General features: G+C 49.1%; 7 protein-coding genes across 7 annotated transcripts; 3 read left to right on the top strand and 4 right to left on the bottom strand.

The window, feature by feature from the left end:
• Positions 1-2220: 2220 nt before the first annotated feature.
• On the top strand, positions 2221-3471 carry VTN77DRAFT_4702 (uncharacterized protein; the record flags this gene model as incomplete). The annotated part of the gene is made up of 3 exons (XM_069420791.1): positions 2221-2418; positions 2533-3165; positions 3244-3471. The coding sequence occupies 3 exons, from the start codon at positions 2221-2223 to the stop codon at positions 3469-3471; spliced, it is 1059 nt and encodes a 352-aa protein (XP_069277465.1).
• A 525-nt stretch (positions 3472-3996) lies between these two features.
• Positions 3997-5379, bottom strand: VTN77DRAFT_4701 (uncharacterized protein; the record flags this gene model as incomplete). Its single annotated transcript, XM_069420790.1, has 1 exon — positions 3997-5379. One exon carries the CDS (start codon positions 5377-5379, stop codon positions 3997-3999), a length of 1383 nt encoding a protein of 460 aa, XP_069277464.1.
• Positions 5380-7394: 2015 nt separating this feature from the next.
• Positions 7395-9064, bottom strand: VTN77DRAFT_4700 (uncharacterized protein; the record flags this gene model as incomplete). Its single annotated transcript, XM_069420789.1, has 4 exons — positions 7395-8027; positions 8086-8633; positions 8682-8790; positions 8846-9064. 4 exons carry the CDS (start codon positions 9062-9064, stop codon positions 7395-7397), a joined length of 1509 nt encoding a protein of 502 aa, XP_069277463.1.
• A 940-nt stretch (positions 9065-10004) lies between these two features.
• On the top strand, positions 10005-11437 carry VTN77DRAFT_4699 (uncharacterized protein; the record flags this gene model as incomplete). The annotated part of the gene is made up of 5 exons (XM_069420786.1): positions 10005-10250; positions 10312-10348; positions 10401-10468; positions 10521-11009; positions 11063-11437. The coding sequence occupies 5 exons, from the start codon at positions 10005-10007 to the stop codon at positions 11435-11437; spliced, it is 1215 nt and encodes a 404-aa protein (XP_069277462.1).
• Positions 11438-12480: 1043 nt separating this feature from the next.
• On the bottom strand, positions 12481-12975 carry VTN77DRAFT_4698 (uncharacterized protein; the record flags this gene model as incomplete). Its single annotated transcript, XM_069420785.1, has 2 exons — positions 12481-12743; positions 12801-12975. 2 exons carry the CDS (start codon positions 12973-12975, stop codon positions 12481-12483), a joined length of 438 nt encoding a protein of 145 aa, XP_069277461.1.
• Positions 12976-15953: 2978 nt separating this feature from the next.
• VTN77DRAFT_4697 (uncharacterized protein) lies at positions 15954-17186 on the bottom strand (the record flags this gene model as incomplete). The annotated part of the gene is made up of 3 exons (XM_069420784.1): positions 15954-16359; positions 16434-16504; positions 16641-17186. The coding sequence occupies 3 exons, from the start codon at positions 17184-17186 to the stop codon at positions 15954-15956; spliced, it is 1023 nt and encodes a 340-aa protein (XP_069277460.1).
• A 3151-nt stretch (positions 17187-20337) lies between these two features.
• Positions 20338-20613, top strand: VTN77DRAFT_4696 (uncharacterized protein; the record flags this gene model as incomplete). The annotated part of the gene is made up of 2 exons (XM_069420783.1): positions 20338-20479; positions 20558-20613. 2 exons carry the CDS (start codon positions 20338-20340, stop codon positions 20611-20613), a joined length of 198 nt encoding a protein of 65 aa, XP_069277459.1.
• Between the last annotated feature and the right edge of the window lie 1420 nt (positions 20614-22033).

Raw genomic sequence — 22033 nt, 5'->3', positions numbered from 1 at the left:
CAGTTCTGTGTTTTCCAGCTCAATGTACACGATGAAGGTCCAAATCGACTTGTGATTTCTCTAGTAGAGCGCTTTGTCGTCCAGTCTGAATATTATTTAAGTATCCTAGGAGAAGAGTATTACAGTTCTAGTCCATTATGATCGGATAACTTCTCTGACATGATATGAGGTTAAATAATGCTGGACTTGTGACAAATTTCTCTAACTGAATTCAGCAGTTATATGGATAGTGGACATGGGATTGGTCAGAATGATTTGGGGCAGAAGGTCTCGCATATAAGCTCTTCTCCCACACCAACAAAATCGAAGATCAAGAAGTTGTAAAATTATCTATAAAGTGGGAAAGTCAAGCACTCGGATCACACGGTCGAATGAATGTCCTGCTGGAACAGAGCCAGTGTCTCTTGTGGCTAGACAAACCTGTCAGGTTCGAATTACTACGTGAGGAACTCCAAGAGCTATACCCGGTATATATGATGGATGACTAGTCAAGGGTGGCATCTGATACGCTTGTAATGATTTCAGCAAGCCTCTTTGGGCATATACGTTAAACTCCCAATTTAGACTGCGCTTGGGATTGGTGGGAGGGAGGGCTGTGAGGCTTTCCAAACTTGCAAATAAACAAGGAGAGCAACTAGATGTTGTGACAGCAAGTTCTCACCTCTCTTGCGGAGATCCACGGATTAATAGACCTTCGTCGTGTGGTAATGACTATCTCCATTTCCCTCCTAACTCGTCCATCCTATTATACTTTATTTGTTCTGTACTGTATTCTCGATGGCAGATTTCATTGGAATGTTTATCATTGGTAGCTCCCAGTGACACAGATAGATCTGAAGGGAACCTATATCTCAGGAGGAAAAAACTCCTTACTATGGCCAGATACTATTTTTATTCATTCATTTATTCAATTTATTCTATTTCAACCTTTTCTCCAGCTAGGAAAGCGGCCCGATCCAATCCTATCCACCTGTTTCTGTCCGCAAACCGTTCCTGTCCTTGCCCGCATTCAAATATTAACTGACCGTTTGTTTGTAATCGACGAACCGGTCTGCATTAGTATTGCTCCGTTGTGATTCTCCCCCTGTATTTGACTTTCGAGTAACCTTTTCTTGTCTTTCCTTCTCGAGTAATATATATGCTCTTGATATGAGCCCTGTGTTACAATAAAACAGTCTGAGAGGACAAGCTTCCGTCTTGGAGCCTCTGTCTCATCTTGAGCTTTTGTGTAACGACCGTTGCAGATTCAGCCAAAAAGAGGTCCCATGACACCAGATTCTTGGTGATCTGCATACAGGAGCTCCAACAACGAGAAGATCTTAGATACTACTTACTTTATAATTCTTCTAGTCATCCTAAACAAAAGAAAAGGAAGAAGGAAAAAAAAAAGGTTCACAGCATGAAAAAAAAAATCAGGAGTTATATGTCCTTTTACTTGACACAAAATGCCCCGCTAACCCAATGGCCGACTCTGACTGGGAGATCCTGGTCACACTGAATTGATCTTGAAACAGGCAATCTCTATCATTAGTAATATACGGAGTACATCAACATAATCAACCAGCTGACTACTCTTTTAATTCATCGTCTACTCAGTATCTACCTGCAGTATTCTGTACTCTGTACACCGCCTGCTAGTCTCCAACAAAGACAAGTACTCCGTAATATCTGCATGCTGAATGAATATATTTATCCGGACAACTCGCTAGGAATATTAGCTCGTCAGCTAACTACTCCATAATTTAACACGATTGGATCTCCCCACCTTTTCTCCACGTCTCCGGAATCCACTCCGTCGTTGATTTTGCAATTTTGCCGGCTGCTGAACAAATAATTATTCCACCTTCCCCGCATTTTACTCTATTTTCTTTTTCTGTCTCTGCCCTAGCCACCCTACGGAGTTATTGAGTCCTCTGCCCAGGGAATGTCCCTCCCATATTATTCCATCATTCCGTACGGAGTACTTCCTCTACCTAACACAGTAGGCAGGTTGTATTTAGTAGGGTTTGGTGCCGGAATTCCGGCTAGGTATGTATGTATATACGTACAGTACATGCACACATACGTCAATTCGTCGATTAATACCTGCAGAAACTTCTATGGTAAATAAATTATGCTGTAGTGTATATATAGACCCAGTACTTTCAGCTGGACTTTTTTCCACGGCCTTTTCCTCGTCCAGCCAGATTTCCGCACCGTTCTGTAGAGGGTTCATTCACCATGCGCCTGCTCACTCCCGTCTTCTGTGCCTCCGCTCTCTACTGGGAGGTAGCTTCTGCTCAATCTCCAGGTGCCTGGGGCTTGCGCCGGTTCACGAGTCTGGTTACCTTTGGCGACAGTTACACTGACGAGTCTCGGCTGAACTACTTTTCCAGTCACAATGGGTCAGCGCCGCCAGTGGGATGGGTTGATCCGGTGGTAAGTAGATTTTTCTTGACTTGTGACTGGACGGGAGAGTAGTCGTTTGTCCCGTACAATGCAGACAGTATACAGAATGAAGGCGAAAGAAACAAGCTGACCAACTTCCTCCAGAGCAACAACACCGCTTCCGGCGGCTACACCTGGGCACGATATGTCGCCGACTACACCGGGGCCAACCTGTACAACTACGCCGTCAGTGGCGCCGTATGCTCCAACTACATCACTCCGCGGATATACAGCACCATCAACGCGGACTTCCCGTCCGTGTTGGAGTACGAAGTGCCCGCGTACATCGCCGACAGCAAATACATCACCCCCAATGGGACCCGATTCCTCAACATCCTGCCCCAGGAGACGGTGTACTCGATCTGGATCGGCACCAACGACCTGGGCGTCGACGCCTTCCTGACAGACTCGCAGGTCGCTGGCAAGACGATCCCGGATTACATCGAATGCGTGTACAGCGCCCTCGACCGCGTGTACGCCAACGGCGCACGGTACTTTGTGCTCATGAACGTCGCCCCCTTGCAGCTGGCGCCGCTGTATGCCACCGCCGCGAATGGCGGCGTGGGCGCCAACAACTACTGGCCTGACAAGCCGAGCAATTGGACCGAGATCAGCTATCGTATGTGGGAGTCGGTGGCGACGGTGAACGACGTCTACAAGTACCAGACCCCGTACGAGCTGTTGGTTGCGAAGCGGTATCCGGGGGCGCACTTTGCGGTCATGGACATAAACGCATTGGTAGGACCAGACTCTGCTGAAAGAAGGAAAGTCACACATTTTGAAAATCGATTCGACTGAGATGATGTTTACTCACAGATCTCTGATATTTACTACCACCCCGACGAATACCTGGCCCCTCCTGCCAACGTCACCGGGTATATCAACCACTGCGACGTCAATGGCAACAATTGCCAGAGACTGCCGAATCCTGACTCTTTCCTCTGGTTCGATGAGCTCCATCCCTCAACGCGGACGGACCAGATCATTGCGCAGAATTTTGTCGAGGTCGTCAAGGGGGCCAGCAAGTACGCGACGTACTGGTGAGAGCAGTCTAGCTAGCAAGGAAGAGGATGTCATACGAATAGGCAGTCGTGGATGAATCGCCATGAGGCATGATAGCCATGATCTGGTATAATGCTTGGAATATGTGCATAGAGCCTGCTTTCTGCAGGCTGTAATACCGAGACTAATGATAAGAAGTAGTACTGTCTATTTATCAGCAAAGAGAAAACTCATTGCAATCCCGCGTCACACGCATTAAATGTATTATGTACCTATCGCATCAATCACTATTATACACAGATTAGAATGACATAAGTCTATGAGTCTTGCAGCGCAAGAAGAAACGTCCACAAGTGACGTGAAAATCTTCTGGGTAGATCCCGGAGCTCCGCTCCACAGAGGAATCTGGAGAAGACATGGATGCCCGCTCTCATGATCGACAAAACGAAAGAGGGTCGTGTCCTGCACATGGAGGCAGTCCGGTGCCGGATATTCTAGGAAATCTAGGCAGGGGCGTCTAGTCGCCAATGAAGAACAACAGCCACCCATCTACTGTGTATGAGTTAGTTACAGACCCGCCTGCTGACGCCAGGAATCGTATCCAAGCAACTCTAATAGGTAGCGTTCTCGATACTCGAAATGTTTCCTCCCGTGTTTGTAAAGGAATTGTTTGGCCTGGTCGTAGACTTGAGGAGCCGTTTCGGTGCACACCTTGACGAGACTGTCCGGTGTGATGAAGATTCTGTCCTGACCGGCTTCGGAAGCAAACTTCGGAGCGAGATCTTGATTCCGGCGAAAGAGCCATTCGCAAAATTGATCGAACATGTTGTTGTCGACGATGAATTGAATGATCATGGCAATGGACTCGTTATTATTATTATTATTATTATTATGGTTGTTTTTTCTGTTTTTCCCGTTCATGATCGATTCTGGAAGGTTCTGGTTGACCAGCGCCTGCTGGACAGATACCACGTACGCCAATTCTTCCGTCAGAGACTGCGGTCTCGTTGACCGAAGAGTCGTCATTATCTGTCGGTCATAGCCGAGCTTCGCCCGCCAGTAGACGTTGCAAAACACCGACGACACGATGCACGGGATCAACACTATATATCCCCACCACATCGTCGCGGTGATCATGGACGCTGCACCTGCCACCAACCCCGTCATGGCAGTGATGAACCCGTGCCATCGGAACCGGCGAAACCGCAGCTGCACGCGTTGCCGAAAAGGAGCCAGGTCGGGATTTTTGGCGACGGCGGAGGCGTACCGGCGAAAGCGAACCCATAAATACGCAGACCAGACGGCATTGACCAGGCCGTATACGGCAGCAAGCGCGTTGCCGATATACCCGGAAAGAAGATTGCTCGCGTGAAAGATGGTGGGATTGGCGCCGCCGATGGCCAGCAAGGTGCCGATTCCGACGATGATGCCCCCAATTCCCAGGAATACGTCCATCCCGACCCGATCGACCACTTCGGAGCCGATTTCTCTGAAGTTCACACCGAGACGGCGATCCAAATATCGAACGAGATCTTTGTTCCGTGCGTGCTGTCTCTTGAGCCGGTCAAGGTACTTCCGTTCGTCCCACAACTGCCGCAAATTGGACCAGCTCAGCTGGGCGTCGCGGACAGCGACCAGCGACATCAACACGGTCACAGAGCCGCCAGCAGCCATCAACGCAACTACAAAGCGAGGGATAGGAATGCTGTTCCAGACATTGGCAGCAAAGTCGAGCGCGTTGGCCAGTTCCAGGAAGCCGACACCGGTCAGGAGATTGTTTTGCAATTGTTGCCGTTCCGGCAGTCGATATTGATTGGGCCTGTTCTTCGTCTTGACCAGCGCGACAGGTTCCGGTGACAGGCTGCATCCGATCAGCGTCAGGTCACTGTCCTCCCGAGAGGTATTCGGTATGGTGGGCGGGAGATCCAGACACTCCAACTCGGTGTCCATATTCGTTCTTGGGCCAGACAGTCTGCTGGCGGGTGCTCCGAATGTCGACAATCGATTGCTTGTTGCCTGGGGATCTCTCGCTTCATAGCATTGGATGGGCGGGAGGACTAGTTCTGGAGGAGATTCGATTGGCAGGAAGGACACGACAGGAACAGCATGGCAGGAACTTGACTAGCCGGGGATTGCGTTCGAATGGGTCGGTCGGGGTCGATGCGTTTCCCTCGAGTGGAAAATGAAGCCGATAACAAGAAGAAGCGGTGCGTCCCCGTGGTCAGTCACGTGGCCAACCCCGGATCGATAAAAATAGCACAGGAACACCATCGCTCTGAACCAATCACAGAAGACGTCTCACGTGGATTCTGCCAGGAATTGCCGCCACCGTGTCTCAACTGTTCTTCTAGGAAATTCAAGATTCTTCCACTCCATGAAACATCCCTTCTAGTCTACATGGGCAGATATACAGAAAGAAAGTCGAGTATAGAGCGGAGAATATGAAGCTAGTTCCAATGGAGCCGCAGAGGCAGCTAGCAGCAAACATGGCTGACGTTATTATTCAGCTTGATTTAGATAATTATATCATTATCAAAATGTTATCACTACTCGTATTCATGGTTATATGATTCTCATTCTTATCCTGAAACAGAATAAAAATCAACTTGTAAAACAAAAATGAAATGAATACCACTCATACTCCTACAACTTTCTCCAGGCCAATTGCGCAATATATATCTTTGGAGGATTGATTGAATAACCACAGATCCTCAACAGTCGCCTCCATGACCTAGCTCTAATTTTGAAAGCATACTTCTGACAAGGAAAGCAGTGGCAGCGGCAACCCTTCGAGGAATGTGTTCCAACAGCCATGTTAGTCCATAGTAGAGTTAACCTATCTCAGCAGACTCCTGTCTTGAGTTTATAAACACTTTCGATAAGCAGCAGTTTCCATATAACATTCCTATTCAACATCGAATTACAGGAAGCCGACTCGAGATATAATCATGAGTCACAGTGAGCTAAGTCCGGTATAATAAATCAAGTAGATTGGAAATCCCTTCCTGTATAATTCAAAAGAGGGGCTAAGACCTTTTTTTTTGCTTTGACTTTTAGGATTAAGTTATTAGTAGGACCACTGGCCTCAGCCCCAAAGAGCGCTTTGAGACAGACCGACAGATACACAGTCAAATGCTGCAAATTCATACCTAAATAAATTTGATATAGATGACTAAATTTAATACAGGTATATAACATAACAATAACCTTTCAAATAGCTTTTTCGTCATCCTTCATCATCCGTCATGTCGAACTGCGTAACGTTTTAGAAACAATAGGCATATACCATGCTGTGCTATGCCAAAATATCTAGGAGGAGCGAAGGATCAAATCAGTGAACTAACCATACATCGAGGGGGGGAGGGGGGGCATAATTCATTCATTCATTCACTTATTTGAGGGGGTAATAATGAAGAGAGAACAAAAGAAAGGGACACAGAGAGAGAAAGGCTTATAATATAGACGCAGCAAAATAGAGTTGTTTGACAGTAAAAAGGCAAAAAGAAAAAATAAAGGCAGATAGAGTAGTACTATCATTAATCAATCAGAAACAACCTACCCACATAGTTCCTTTACTATCGTCTAGCTAATTAGATACTGTCTTGTCTAGTCTAGTCTAATCCTGTCGCTTCGTCCTTTCGACATCTGTGCTATTTATTAGTCTCATCTTGCTACCTATTATCTCTCTATTCTCATATTATATTATTGCTCCTTCAGAGGACTAATGGAAAAGGCTGTCGAGAGTCAGCGTGAATGTTACGTATGTATTGCTTTTGCCTGAATCCACCCTTTCGCCAAGTTGGCGGCCAATCTTCAACTATTTTTAACTATATTATATACAGTCTGCGTGCATGGTCAACAGCTCAGTAGCGCCTGTGCTTCTTGTGAACAGATTATGAGAAAAAAAAAAGAAGACTTTTCTAAAAAGCAAGACGACGTAGGACACAAGTCAGTATAAAGTGTGCTCAATACACATATCGGAAGCTCTTATTCTCCTTGTCCGTGAGGCCTGACCAGGCAGTCGCATTAGATGCATCGTCATACCCCTCGCTGCTGATGGCCTTCGCGTCCCGTCTCTTGTTCTCCCAGACGTAGTATGCGAACAGAACCACCGCGAGAACGGCGGCAGCAGCTTGGGTAGCCAGCACGGCAATCTTCGCCGGACGGTACTCCGGAGCATCCTTTGCCTGAAACGTTTGCGGACCGATGATGTTGCCGATGGAGAAGGATCCCGCGACGAGAGCGCTTGCAAACGCCCGTTTTGTGTATCCAGCGCAATTGGCGGCTGTCCAGTGGTAGATGACGGGCAAGGGGGCAACGATGGCGTTGATGAGGTACACGCCGATCAACAAGCCGGCAGTGTTGCTGTTGGGCAAAAAGGACATCAACCCGCCGCCGATGATGCCAGGGATGCTGCAGAAGAAGACCCAGGCCCACCGATGAGAGGACCGACGGATGCCGATACCCACCAGCAGGGTGAAGAAGATGCTCACGATGCCGGAGGGCATGTTCAGGAGCGCGGCGTGCGGAGAGCTGAAGCCGAGGTTCTTGATCAGGGTGGAGGAGTAGGTCGTGACGACGCCGCTCGAGACAGATTGCTAAGCAAAGTCAGTGTCGATACTCTCGTTGTCAATGCTACGACGTCAGCCGACGTACCAGCACCACCATCAACGTCAACAGCCATACTTGGACGTCAAAGACGGCTTCGATCACCTGCTTAATTTCAAACTTCTGGTTCCAGACCCCCGTCTTGTTGGAGCTGATATGCCTCAGCAGCGCGACCTTTTCCGCGTCCGACATGAAGCGAGCCTTCATCGGGGTGTCTGGCAGGAAGAGAAAAGTGGCCACCCCGACGATGGCGGTTACGATTCCCAGCACGATGAACATGATCCGCCATCCCGAGAGAGGGGCATGAGGACTGACGTGCTGGAATCCGAACGAGACCAACCCTCCGATGATCTGGCCGACGCCCAGGCCGAGATACCAGAAGCAGAAGCGAGGGGCCTGCTCGGCCTTGGTGTAGTATTGGCTGCTGATGATCATGAGCGACGGTCCGATGGTTGCTTCAAACAGGCCCAGGAAGACTCTCGCAACGACCAGGCCGGTGTAGTCCTTAACACCGCTGGTGGCGGCGACGACGACACCCCACAAGGCGACATTGCTTCCTAGCCATTTCGCTGCGGGCACTTTCTGCAGTAGCCACGCTGCTTCTTGTCAGATGAGAGCTTCGCAATGCTTTAGCGGATGCTTACTGTTAGGAGCCTCAGCTACCAGATAGGCGATAAAGAAGGAGGTGGCCGCATTGCTGAAGTCATTGCCCTTCAGCTTGAGGTCAGTCGTGATCCCCATGACCGCCGCATACTATGCATACAGTGTTAGCGCTCATGGCCGGCTATTCAAGGAGCGGAGTGCTGACATTGACAATGACTTTATCGATGAACTGCAGCGTGTAGCAGCAGAACATCAGGGGAACTATGTTCCAATCGATTTTGCGTCGCAGAGCCTTCAGATCGATGTTCTCCGCGTTCTGGACGTCGGCATGGCTCTCGAGGAAATCCCACGCTTCGTCCTTCCGGTCAAAGGACACTTGATGAGCCAGGATAGCGAGCTCTTTGGCGTCTTTCCTGGCTGCCATGGTGGTGAAGTGGGTGAGGCGGGGTGATCAGATAGATCACAATCAGGTTGCTACCTAGGTAATGATCGACTATATATTACGGAGTATAAGAGTAATCCTGTCAAATTAAAGGCTCAAAAAGAGGGGATATAGCGAGAGGCGAAGGAAAGGAATGAACGAGAAAAAGCAAAAAGAATGGAACAAAAAACAAAAAAGCAATCAAATAGACGTCCAAGTGGCGAGCTGCAAAAGAGGGGAGGGAGGTCTAGAACTGATAGAAGAACTACGATATTAATTTAAACAACAACCTCAAATAAGAGAGCTGCCAGAGTATTGATCGTCCAGGAGTTGATAACGCAACGCAGACTCCGTCGTCGGTAGGCTTCCGGTGCAACGCCGGCCCTTAGTATATGTACGTCGACATCACCTCGCTGCAGCATGGGTGACGGCGATTGGATCAGCAATCAAAAAGAAATTTACAAATTCATGCGTGGTGAGCCTGAGGAGGCGCCAAGATTAGGTTTAGCAGCAGCATTAGTCGAGTGTTTGGATCCGCGCGATGTTACTTACACAATCCCTTTGGACACGACTATTGCAGGATCTGCTGGCCAATCATTCTCTGCATCGCAACATGATCGTGCAATGTCACCAGAAATCATACACGGTTACACCTATCCACTGCCCAGCCTGACGTGATGGCAGGAGACGTTCTGGAAGGACAGTGCAGGACGACGATTGGGGCACCTTGGGCTGCAGGATTCCAGTAGCAAAAGTCAAACCGATGCCATCCCACCGACTGCTGCAGGAACAGGATCGACGACACGACAAGAAAGAATCTTATGGTGAGGGCGCACGGTGGCACGGAGTAGGCTGTCTGTGTCGCGGATCTATGCTGTATGTGTACACCGTTGCACTGTTACACACTGCCATTAAATAGTAATGGACCCCAGGTCTTCGTGCAATGTGCCGTGCATGCGATGGTGTAGTCCTTCCACTCGTTATTATTATTTTTATTTACATTTTCACCACCATGGGCTGGGTGTATGATGCCTCCCCCGAGGTGGTCGCCCAGTCCAAGTACCCGACCATCATCGCCGTCTGCGTTGTGCTGACGACGTTGATGGTCATGACGGTGCTGGCTCGCATCTGGATTCGCGTTCAACAAGGTCGAACAGGGCCGGACGACTATATCGTCTTTTTTGGGATGGCAAGTCCAGTTGACACTACAGAATAAATCTCAGCTAATTGAAGATATGCTGTGCATACAGATTTTCAGCATCGTCTACAATATCCTGTGCATCATCCGTACGGGTTACCCAGTACCTAATCTAGTCGAATGACTGCTGACGAAGACAAGAAACACGATACGGACTGGGATTACCGTTAGCATTGCGGCCCACGGCGAGTCTTGATACCTATACCAAGGTCAGCAGGAACCATCCCGCAGGAAGAAAGAAGTCTAAGCGGCGTTCTGCAGGTTAACTTCGCCGGACGGCCCTTCTATCAACTGGGAATTGCGGGCTTCAAAGCCGCTCTCTGCATCAGCTGTCTGCGACTGCTATCAGGCACGACCAAGGCGTGGTACCGAGGAGTGATCTGGGCGGTTGGAATCATCTCGACAGTAGGACATGTTGCTGGCACCTTGGTTCTCCTTCTGAGCTGCTCGCCCGTCCGCAAGTCGTGGGACCCTCGAGTCAAGGGCACCTGTCTACCCCCTGGCCCGACCTTCTACGGACTGGCCGCATTCACCATCGTCTGCGACGTCACCATCATCCTCCTTCCAATCCCAGTGCTGATGGGGCTGCACGTTCGTCCAGCGCAGAAGGCCGGTGTCGTCTGTCTGTTCCTGCTGGGTCTGTTCACGACGGTGTGTTCGATCCTGCGGATGGCGCAGATCTCCGTCATCAACTACAACGGCGATTCCACCATGCTGGTGCTGTGGGGAACGATCGAGTTCAACGTGGGGGTGAGTTGGCTTCATATACAGACATCTCAGACACGAAACTGACGTCAGGATAGAACATCGTCACCTCGCTACCGTTCCTCGCCCCGATGCTCAAGCGCTGGATCAGCGACTTCGGCTACCAGTTGGGCTACAAGAAGTCGACCCTGCGGTCAGGATACATCCTGCAACCCTTCTCCAAGGGGAGCATCAAGTCCAGCACGACGCGCTCCAACGTGACGACGACTCGACACAGCCATGTGCCCATGCTCATGCCAGTGTCCATGTCCCGGGTCAGCCGTACACCGAGCCAGGAGTGCATCCTCGATGCCCGAGAGCTGAACCAACCTCCTCCGGCCGTCGTCAACGGGGGGATCACCCGGACGATGGAGTACCATGTGACGGTGGATGATGGGAGCGATCCGGCGTGCAAAGAGCCGCACGCGCTGTAATCTTTCACCTGACAAATCACTTGGTTGTGGTGTACTGTACTATATTGGTCAGATAAAAGTGTGTATACGGCGTACGAGTCTTTATTGGAATGGGTTGGACTTGGTTGGTTCCTTACATTGCATTACATTGCATCTACTACCCTTGACAGGGACTTTTTTTTTTCTCCTCATGAAGGCTCTCTCTCTCTTTTTTTTTTATATGGTTTAACTAGGCCTCAGCCACGACACGACTTGGTAATAATATGACGACCTAGAAACAAATAACTTCCCGCCTTTCTGTACAGAGTGTAGTAACCTGCCCGATGATCGTCGATCTGTAGACACTAGAAGCAGGGATCAGAAGCCACTGCAACCAGTCGATCGTTTAAGTTCGCACCTAATGTCGCTTGGATCCAATGAGGAGATTCCACGCCAGCCTAAACTTATATATGTACTCCATACCCAGCTACCTGACGTTACACCTCGTAGAACCTTGAAAATTCAAATCGACGCCTGGAGTTCGTAGGTCGTACTACTCTGTACATAAGTGGGACCTACGCCACTCGGCGACTGATCGTGCGGCCCGACTCCCATCCAACCCAGGATTCCAACATTCGACATTGAGTTTTAGTAATAAACGGCCTGAATGGTGGACTAAATTCCTCATCATGACTGGCCTCTGGACCATCGATATAACAAATGTCCACCGACTCATTGCTTTTTCCGGCCAACCAGAGCATCCATGCATGGAGCCCACCGACGTCGCGTGGGGGCCGAATCGAGATTAAATATGATGCGTGATGCTCATTGGCTCGTCGTAGAGAGCTTCGAGGATGATTCTGGCAATAAGGTTGGTGAATCATCCTTCCAAAACATCATACCCAGATAGGCAATATGTATGGATGGACAGTTACAGACAATAGTTACACCGATTTCCCAGAATACTCCGTATACGGGGTAATTGTATGATCTTTCTCTATCCAATAGCCAAGCCATGCCTCTATCTAAATTCTACAATTTTAAATAGATATACGTCAATACTGACAACATAGGCCAACGTCATCTCAGCCCTCCTGCTTCACCACCCTTTTCGAGATGAGTGGGCTCTCGTCCGTAATCCGGGAGTAGTCATGCGCGTCCAGACACGCCTGTCGCGCATTCACCACACAAGGCTGTCCTCGCGCAAAGACATCCTTGTCATACGCTTGCAGACCTTGCTCAATCGCCTCCCAGGAGACCGTCTCGTCAGCCGGTTGGAGGAGATGGCCGACTCGCTTGACAAAGTCGTGTACGTCGACCACCGCGTTATTAGCACCCTCGCCACGGACTGGACAACATCTATTGTTAGCAAAATAGTCACCGACATGTGGACTCTGATACTCACACATGGTCATCGTGTGGGCCGCATCGCCCATCAAGACAATCCGCCCATGCCCCTGCTCGCGCTGCGCAGTCGGGAACCAATCCTGCATGGTGACGGCCGTCACTTCGGCAGCATCCGAGATATTATGGACCAAGGTGCGGAACTTGTCTGCCCAGTCCTCTGTGAGCCGCTTCATCAGCGCGATGCGTTCGGCCTTGCCATCGGGGATGTCGATGCCCTTGTCTTCCGGCCACGAGATCACTATCTGCACCACGTAGTCTTCGGTGCTGTCTTCGAAGTTGAACGGGGTGTCCAGGACTGCAGCTGTCAGTTAACCATACCGCTGGAAACAGTCGATGGCGGTAGTTGGCATGACCTGTATTTCGTCGTAAGTGTTTAGAGTAGCACTTACAGCTAAAGTATAAGTAGACGTTGGACTCCGAGTGAGTGCCCTGGAAGAAGTACGGGTCGAGTTCCCGCATCGCCGCCACCTGGGCCNNAGTACCGCACAGTCGCCCCCAGGAACCGGACGGGAATCGGCTGGTTCTGGTAGGTCGTGGGATAGAGGTACTTGCGGACGCGCGAGTTGGAGCCATCGCAGCCCACGAGCAGTCGGCCCTGGCACGAGCTGCCGTCGTCAAAGTATGCCGTCACGCTGTCCTGGTTGTCCTCGATGTTCACCAGTTTCTTCGACCACTGTGGGAGTCAGTTACAGGTTTATTTTAGAGAGGCATGGACTCGACCCACCTCGACGTCGATATTCGTGGCTATAAGCTGTCTGAACTTGGCTCGCAGCACTCGAATCCTCCCGTGCAATGCCGCCGGGATTTCATACTTGGCATCTCCTGTCTTGAGATTGAAGAATGAAAATCGCCCCGGATTTCCAGTACGAGCGGCTTCCTTGTTGACATTGGTCTCTGGCAGTCGGGACCAGATGTCCTCGGGCAGCAGCTCCTGCAGTGCGGGGAGAGCCCAGTGGAAGGTGAGGCCCCATCCGCCGGTGCGAGCCATGAGAGACGCGTCCCGGTCGAAGATCCGGAACGGCACGTTGGCCTTGCGAAGGTACTGGGCCAGGGTGAGGCCGCTGATACCGGCTCCGATGATGAGGATGGGGAGGGTATCGGAGGGCATGTTGTGTAAGAAGCTCAACTCACTGGACGAATCTAAGATATCGACATGATTAACATGAGACAAAGAGGTATAAATCCCGACGACCTTGGAACAGTTGCGGCTAGCAAATTGCTGGGCCAATAACAGGCCAGACAGCATGGGGTGAACATGATACCGTCGAGAAGAGCTGATGCAACCGTAGAATCGCCTAAGGCATTGGCATCAGCCCACAGATAGGGCTCTCAAACGAGGACTGGAATTTGTGAAATAAAAGTAAAAACCAGTGGAGACAACAAGATCGCACTGGCGAATGGTGGGGCGTGGCAGAGGTATTTGTCAATCTGTCAACTTAAAACTACGTCGCCTGAATCTGACCAAAATGTATTAGGAAGGTCAATTCCAGTGCCTAGGTCGGTAATAATAAGACTTAGTCCTACCTAGGTATATACCTCTATAGTCTGTAAGTCGGGGGATATGACGCTCTTTTCGGCGTCAGTCGACGCTGCTTCCCGCGTCCTTTCCCCTAACGTGACAAAGACCTCGCTGCCTTCCAGTTGGAAATTTGGCAAGATTACGGAGTATGCAAGTGCTTACCCCCACCAAAACCCCCATGCTCATCGATTGTATTATTATAATGTCCCATCCTCACAAATGATCTAGATGTGCCAACGTTGTTCCCTTCTTGTGCCACCAAAAGACCCTTCTGCCTGCTCCTTTAAATTCATTTCTACAATCATGCCTTCAAAAATGCATAAATTTAGCTACTGCCCGCCCTCTGGAGCAGCTCATCCATAGTCTTTTATTTTTTTTTTAAATCTTAGTGTGACTATAATAGTATATATTACGGAACCTATACCCAACTCCTTTAAAGTACCTATTGGGGGCTGCTACAGTTGCAACAAAACTAATGCTATACTTATGCTTGAGGATTACCATATAAGAGATTATGCTTGCATAGCCTAATTCCAGGATAAAGGAAAGAAATATGCTGATACTATAGCTAGGAGTATTGATCATGTTTAGAGTTCCTGGAATCAGGATATATAATACCCCCTTAGGTCTTCAAGCAATCACTAATGGTAATATCTCTTAAGTTACAGTACTTTTATGAAAGTCAATCCTTATTAATATCTGGCCACCTACCTACTAAAAAACTTCTAACTCTATACTAACTGGTACTTGGGTAGATGGAACGTCGACTGCACGTCTATCACTTTCTGGTGGGTTCATACAGAAACTAGTCACCTGAGACAGTCCAACCATCAATTCTTCACCCCATTGAGCAAAAGTACGGGAACCTACTTCTCATATATCCCTATCTAAATCGCTGGGGACAAGTTTCACAAACGAACGGCCGAGAATGAAAGGCGCTGTCATTTCAGCCAGTCGGGGAATTTTCTGTCAGTTCCTGGGAACAGAGGCTGGAAACAGAGACCGGGAATAAATCAAAGGATCGAGGGACTACAATTAGAGGCAATCGGTTTTCGAATTCCCAATCCCTCCTTTCGAAGGCACATCTAATTTGGAAGCTACAACCGCCTCGAAGGGACATTTTCACTAAAGGCAATCTTTCTAAGCTTATTTTCAATTCTGTTGAAGTTAATCCTATTTTAGAAATTAAGAAATATAACTAATATAATATTAAGATATCTTAGAACTCTCTGTAACGGCAAAAGGGCCGATCAGATATACTTAGAAATATATATAAAGTTTACTGCTGACAACAATATTATTTATATGATTTTACTAAACTCAACGTAAACTATATTATAGATAGGTTAAAATTCTGGCTTCTACTATATAATTCTGACCCTATTTTTTCAAAAGAATTAATATATTCTATTTTCTTTAGTATATATTGATGTTCCAGGTCCAGCGATACTTCTGTGAACGCTCCTTATCTTTGTACACTTTGGATATTTGGTCTCCTGCGGCGTGTGCATAGCGCTCTAAGCCTAAGTATAAAGGATAGCGGCCTCTACGACTCTAAATATCGAGGCACGATATCACGCAGCATATGCCTCCACGACCCGTCGCATGACACTGAACGGTACAATCAAGCCATCACTGTTGTGAGCCGTAACGGGATATGCATAAAACGGCGTGCTCCAGAACATGAAAAGGAAGACCCAGACATAGCCGACAGTCTTTCTGCCACCTCGTATGCTCACCGCCCCGCGAATTAGACGAGGCTGATGATGCAAACAACTTCCTGTAGAAGTATTGCACAAGGTCCTCAAAAACGATGGCTACACCCTGCGCCATGAAGAACTGCAGAGCGCCCGTCTTGCTCGGCGGAATGCCACAGGCAATGTCGCCGAGGCCGGGGAACGCCATGGACAGCATAAAGGTGAGCATCGGCGTGGTGTACCGGTGCGCCAGTGAGCCACGCGGCGACTTTAGCCACTTGTCCGTCACGTACATACTGGGTGAATAGATGCGCTTCTTGACCGACAGGTGCCAGAAGTGGCTGTAGAAGCTTGATCAGCACCACGATCATGGGATACGGTTGAAACTCGAGAGTATAGAGAAACCACAACGTACCTCCAGAACCTGCGGATCGTGAATGGAAACCCGTTCTCAAAATTAAAGAGCGGCTTCCATGAGAGAAACAGCTGTGACAAAGGTTGAGAGGACCAAATAGTTGACCAGCCAGAAGACGAAGGAGCAAATTGTTCGTTCAATAGCCTCCCGTAAGGTCAATTCGCCTAGGCGTGAGAGCAGTGGGATTCTATGCTCTGCAAATAGAACCGCCTGCGCCTTGGGGTCACCGAGCGAAGTGAGGGTATGAAGCAGGTAGCAGGCGAAGAAATGCAGGGCGGCGGTTCTAACGTAGCGCTTAGTTGACGGAGTGTATGCCAGATCCTTCTTGTTGAATGGCTGCAGACCACGCGTCTCGAACGGGGTGCTGCAGTTTCGAAAAGACGATGCGGCGTAGAAGCCAAACTTAACCCGATTCCAAAACGTATCGGAGCCGAAGGGGACTTTGTTTTTCTTTGTTGGATCGCGCGGCTGCGGCCCTGAGAAGTCAAAGTCCCATTTGTTGACCAGGGCTACGTCCAGATATTGATAAAGAGCTAGAACCGCTTGCGAGGCACCCCAGCTGACCTGGAACATGTTCTCCACGCGAGCCGTGGCCACCGAGAAATACCATGGCACTATCAACAAAATCGGCAGAAGCATGATACGTCGCATGAGGGATTCTGGACGCGTGAAGCCGACTGTCAAGGCCGTGAGGCCTACTTGCGCGGTGAGATTGGTCCATGGGTGGGTGAGAGCTCTGGAGTGGAGGGACATGATGGTAGGGGTTCTGACGCTGCCGAATGAGGCACAGCAGGAACAGAGAGGCGAGAGAAAAGATGCTATTCGTCCCTTAGGACTTCAAGTTTGCCCTTGCTTTCTATTTGAATAGGCATTCGGTCCTTATTTAAATCGATGGTAGGTTAGAGAATGTGTAAGCAAATCATCTTCGTCTTTTACAGTACTATGCAACTGTAAATCGATCCGATATACGAGGATACTGGAGTACAGAGAGGTCAACACAGCCCGAATCTTTAGAAATGTCTCGTTCATAGTCGCCAACCGTCGGTGCTTTTCTCTCGGGCAGTTTCTGTGTTTTCTCTTTGGTTCCTCGGCCACTTTTTTGGTCTATTACCGAGCGCCACACACCCGGACGTCAACCACATTGTTTGCCTGCAACCAGGTAGGGTTTGGCACGTGGTTGGCACAGTAAAGCTCAAGCAGCCGCATGCATATGTCACTCAGGAACCAGGATAATATTCGTCCTTTGCATTGGGCTAGAAACCTTTAAAAATAGTGACTGCCCAAAGGGGTACGACATGAAGGTTCGGTCATACATGTATTTATCTAACAAACGGCATACTGAAGCGCAGATGCATGGACAGTTGCGCTATTGAATATTTTTTATTTTGACTGAGTCTCTTCTGAACCATCGTCTGCAACGATGCCGGGCTAGCAGAACGAAATGAACTATGGCGACGCTGTCGAGCCGATCGCCATTATTGGCATGACATGCCGCTTCCCCGGGCAGGTCTCGTCGGCTCAGGAATTCTGGAATATGCTAGGGAGCGGACGCTCTGCAGAGGATACTGCAAAGTCCCCTCTAGTCGCTTCAATGCAGATGATTTCCTTAGAGTAGTGAAGACTAATGACTGAAGCCTTTCCTATTTCCTAATCCGGTAATTTTCCTCCGAGAATATGCCTATTTAAAGTTCCTAGAAAGACAGAACCTTTGGCCAACGCGCTTGCTCTGCATCTCTAAGGCAATAGAGCTAGCAGAAAGGATGCCTGATCCGATCCCCGAGGAACCAAGTATTGCATGTACCTATGAGTGCAACCATGCTGCGCCAGAATACAGGAGAGACCGTCGTTGGAGGTTAGACAACTTGAACAACAACATTGGGCTTTGCCTACACTGCGTCCGATCAGATAGCATTGATTCGTCTTATTGTCTGATTACGCATTAGCTTAAGGTGATAGAGAGTAACCTCTCTATTTAGTATAGATTCAATCTACTATTTACAATAAGCCAGCAGTAATAGTACAGGTCGAAGCTTTCGTGGTTTTAAGAGCAAATTCAACGGGTATGAGACAAATCGAGGAAGTCGGCCAGTCTCACAACACTGCAACATATAGAAGACTGGCTAAGTTTTCCCTGTATCACTAGCTAGCTTCGCCCGTGCCACATTACACTGCATCATCATAGTGGTTGATGCTCTGGACGAATGCGACCGAGACGACGATGTTAGAGTCATCAATTTCTTGAGTTAGGGGCATGGTGTTGTTCCTACTGCAGAAGCCATGAACCTCATCATGCCGTCCAACCTTTTCTGTCTATCAGGGTCTGCCATGTTCTGGGAGAGCTGGCACTCAACCTCCTTGTTCCTTCTCATCATCTGCTCCGGAGCGTACAGCTTGGTCATAGATGCCCTGAGATAGTCCTCCAACTGGTCTAAGAACCTATCTTTTGCTTGCTTGAAGGCAGCATCCGAACCTTTCAATATAGCGTTCAACTTGCCTCCATGCTCCCGAGCCAATGCAGGAATCTTCTCTTCAAGGGCTCTAGTAAGCTCCTGTTTCTCAATCTTCTGGGCCACCATGTGTCTCTCAGGGAACATTCCGTATGATTGGTAGACCTGGTGACGAATGTAGCCGAACTCTCATTCTCTGTTGATTTTGCCTGACCGATGTTGCTCGAAGTCACGCCAGGGACATAGAGGATCCGCATATCCATATTGCGCCCCGGTGGTGTCCACTGCCCATATCTCTCCATTCTTGAGTTTGACCCTGTAGAGATTGTGGAAGGAGTTTGGTGGATCGATTTGGTGTCCGTTTGGAAGGATAAGGGAGATTCGGAGCTTCGGGTTAATCACGCTGACGTTGACTTCTTCAATCTTAGAACAAAGCCCTGTCAAATCAATAGGCAAGTATCCAGTTCAGGAAGAGAATATGGACGATGGAGTAGGCTTACCAGCCAGAAGCTCCTCAGCAAAGCTATGAAGATACATCATAGCCTCCGTACACCCCATGTACACCAAAAACCGCCTCGAAGAGGCTTCGATCGCCGTCCCAAGAAACCGGAAAGGGCTTCAACTGTCGTTGAGTGTCCAATCCATCGAACTGAAATCCTTCGAGAGATATAATCGAACCTTCGATGCGCACCGACTTGAACCATAATGGCAAGGCATGCAGTCGAATCCGGTAGATGATGGCTCGGAGAAGCAGAGCGGCTCTACCAAGAGTCTTGCGAGCTTGAAGCTTTCTACACTCTGACTTGTGTTGGCCCCAATCAGCTTTCTGGCATACTGAACTACAGTAGAATGTAGCTTTAGGGACGCATTTGTCGTAAACTGGGGCTTCAAGGCATCCGGTATTTGTTCATTGTTGGTCTCTGACAGCGAGCGCAGGTGCCCGATGCCGCCTTTGATCCATCGTCCGCCATTTGGTAAGCAAGTAGCCTGCAAAGCTGTTTGCCACTGCGGGTTACGTGCAAAAGGGCATCCAAGCTTATTTGCTACTAATCACCCACGAGATCTCGCTATAGAGCTCAGGATCCAACTCAAGTATTGACTGATATGACCATGAACGATGAATCGGTACCAGATTATGAGTCGGGAGGTTATACGACGCAAGTCGAGTTTAGGCTGCTCTAGGCATCCGGATGATGGTCGCTCGTCAAATCCAATGATGTATACGTCGCTCGTATGTTGAAATATCCAGGGCCAAGAAGCCTTTTATAATATTCGCGACGGATAAGTCATCTATTTCCATAAGATCGAAGGGAAATGCTCTGGGACAGACTACGCGCATTTCATGTTCGGTTGACGCGGCTCAGCCCTTGCAGCTGCCTGAAATAGGTCAAGTGTCTCTGCCCAACATTTGCCCAAGCACGAAACCTCGTCTTCTCTTTGGGTTTCCTCACTAAAAGATGAGGCTTAACACCGGACTCTACTGTCCCAACAGCCTGGAGAAGGCCACTGCGCACTATGAGCTCGCTGCTGCCTCGAGCGCAACCAAGAACGCATGGTCATGTGCCTTCCGCATGGCGTTTCTGAGTACGATTTCATTCGGTATGATTGCGACATGCGTTGCGTTCTTCATTGCCGATCCATCAAAGTAGCACCATGTGGCGATTAACCTTGACGCAGACCGAGGGGACAAAAACGCCAAAGTGGTGGACAGCCTGGAGATTGGGGAGAAGTGAGGGTATGCAGTTACATACATAGAGGGCTTAGCCATTTTTCCAATGACGTTGGAGGCATTGAATATGGCATTGAATATGGTCCGGGAACGCGATATCGGATTAGGGCTTTCATGATTAGTTTTTATTCCGTTCCTAGTTCTTAGGGGCTCCTATACCCATTGTCCGTATCCTCCATGTGGTTATCTTAAATGAAGTAGTGGGTTAGTTACAAAGGTCTTTTCCCCATTGAGTCGACACCCCGCGATTGTTGGCTTGGGAGTCCACGCCTGATTGCTGGGCTAGCCCCTGCCACGCTAACCATCATTTACTCCGATAGCCTCCTGCAGGGTTAAAGCGTATATATCAAACTTGATATGAGCTTTATGGCAGCCTTCATGGCATGTCTCATAGCGGCTTTATAGCGCTTTATAACGCCTTAATAAATCGCAGCTTTATAAACAGCTTCATATGGCCGCATCACGTAGCTTTTATGGGCATCGATAGATAGATAAAAATGGCGGGGAATCACCTTGGACAGCAGAAATGACAGGTAGCAGGCGTATCCGGCGGACGGCACCGCTAACGAATAGCCTGGATTGTGACAGCGAGTTCCAAACGCAGTAGATGTGATTGATCGATTGTTGGCGTTTATGCATAATAATGACCAGTCAATATTGGGAATAACACTGGTCGATCTTTCAACGAAGATGGACGTCAACAATGACTGGGGCCCAGTATCCTGGTGGCCAGTGTTTGCTCGTGCTGTGGCCCATGCCAGTGAGGGCTTCTTATCTATCCTCTACCGACCTCTTCTCATCGTGACCTTACCCTTGGAGCTTCTCTTCTCTTTTCCTGTCTCGTTAACGGAATAATAACGGCTGTGATNTTCTCTAAAGATGACAAGATGGCTGCCCAGAACCTAGGCCCCGGGATTACGGCTGCCTCGATCACATTGACGGTCATCGCAGTCCTCGTCTTTGCTCTGCGCGTCTACTCGCAGATTCTGGTCTCGAAAGTGATCCGAGCGGACGATGTGTTCCTTTTCTTCGGACTGGTAGGGTCCTCACCCGTCAGCGTCTCAATCACGACTGACCGGTCCGTTCAGATCTTCACCATCGGGGTTTGCATCGCCACTTGCCTCTGTAGGTCGTGATATCTCCAAGATTGATGGATAAAGTGCTCTAACGTGCCGGAGATCTCTATTATGGCGCCGCCACCGGTCCTGATCCATTGATCAACCAGTACAAAGACTCGAAGGCGGGTAAACGTCCCATACCTAAGTTGAACACTGACTGATTGATGGTGCATGCAGGCAGCATACGTGGCCGTTGTCACCTGGGCCGCCGCGCTCATCTGCATCAAAATGTCGCTGCTGATGCTCTACCAGCGAATCTTCATGGTCAAACTGATCACACCGTCACGCTTCCGCTTCATACTCTAC

The sequence above is a fragment of the Rasamsonia byssochlamydoides genome (genome assembly GCF_041956645.1).
Source record: "Rasamsonia byssochlamydoides strain NRRL 3658 unplaced genomic scaffold VTN77scaffold_33, whole genome shotgun sequence".
In the NCBI taxonomy this organism is placed as follows: domain Eukaryota; kingdom Fungi; phylum Ascomycota; class Eurotiomycetes; order Eurotiales; family Trichocomaceae; genus Rasamsonia; species Rasamsonia byssochlamydoides.
This window is presented reverse-complemented; position numbering and strand designations above follow the sequence as displayed.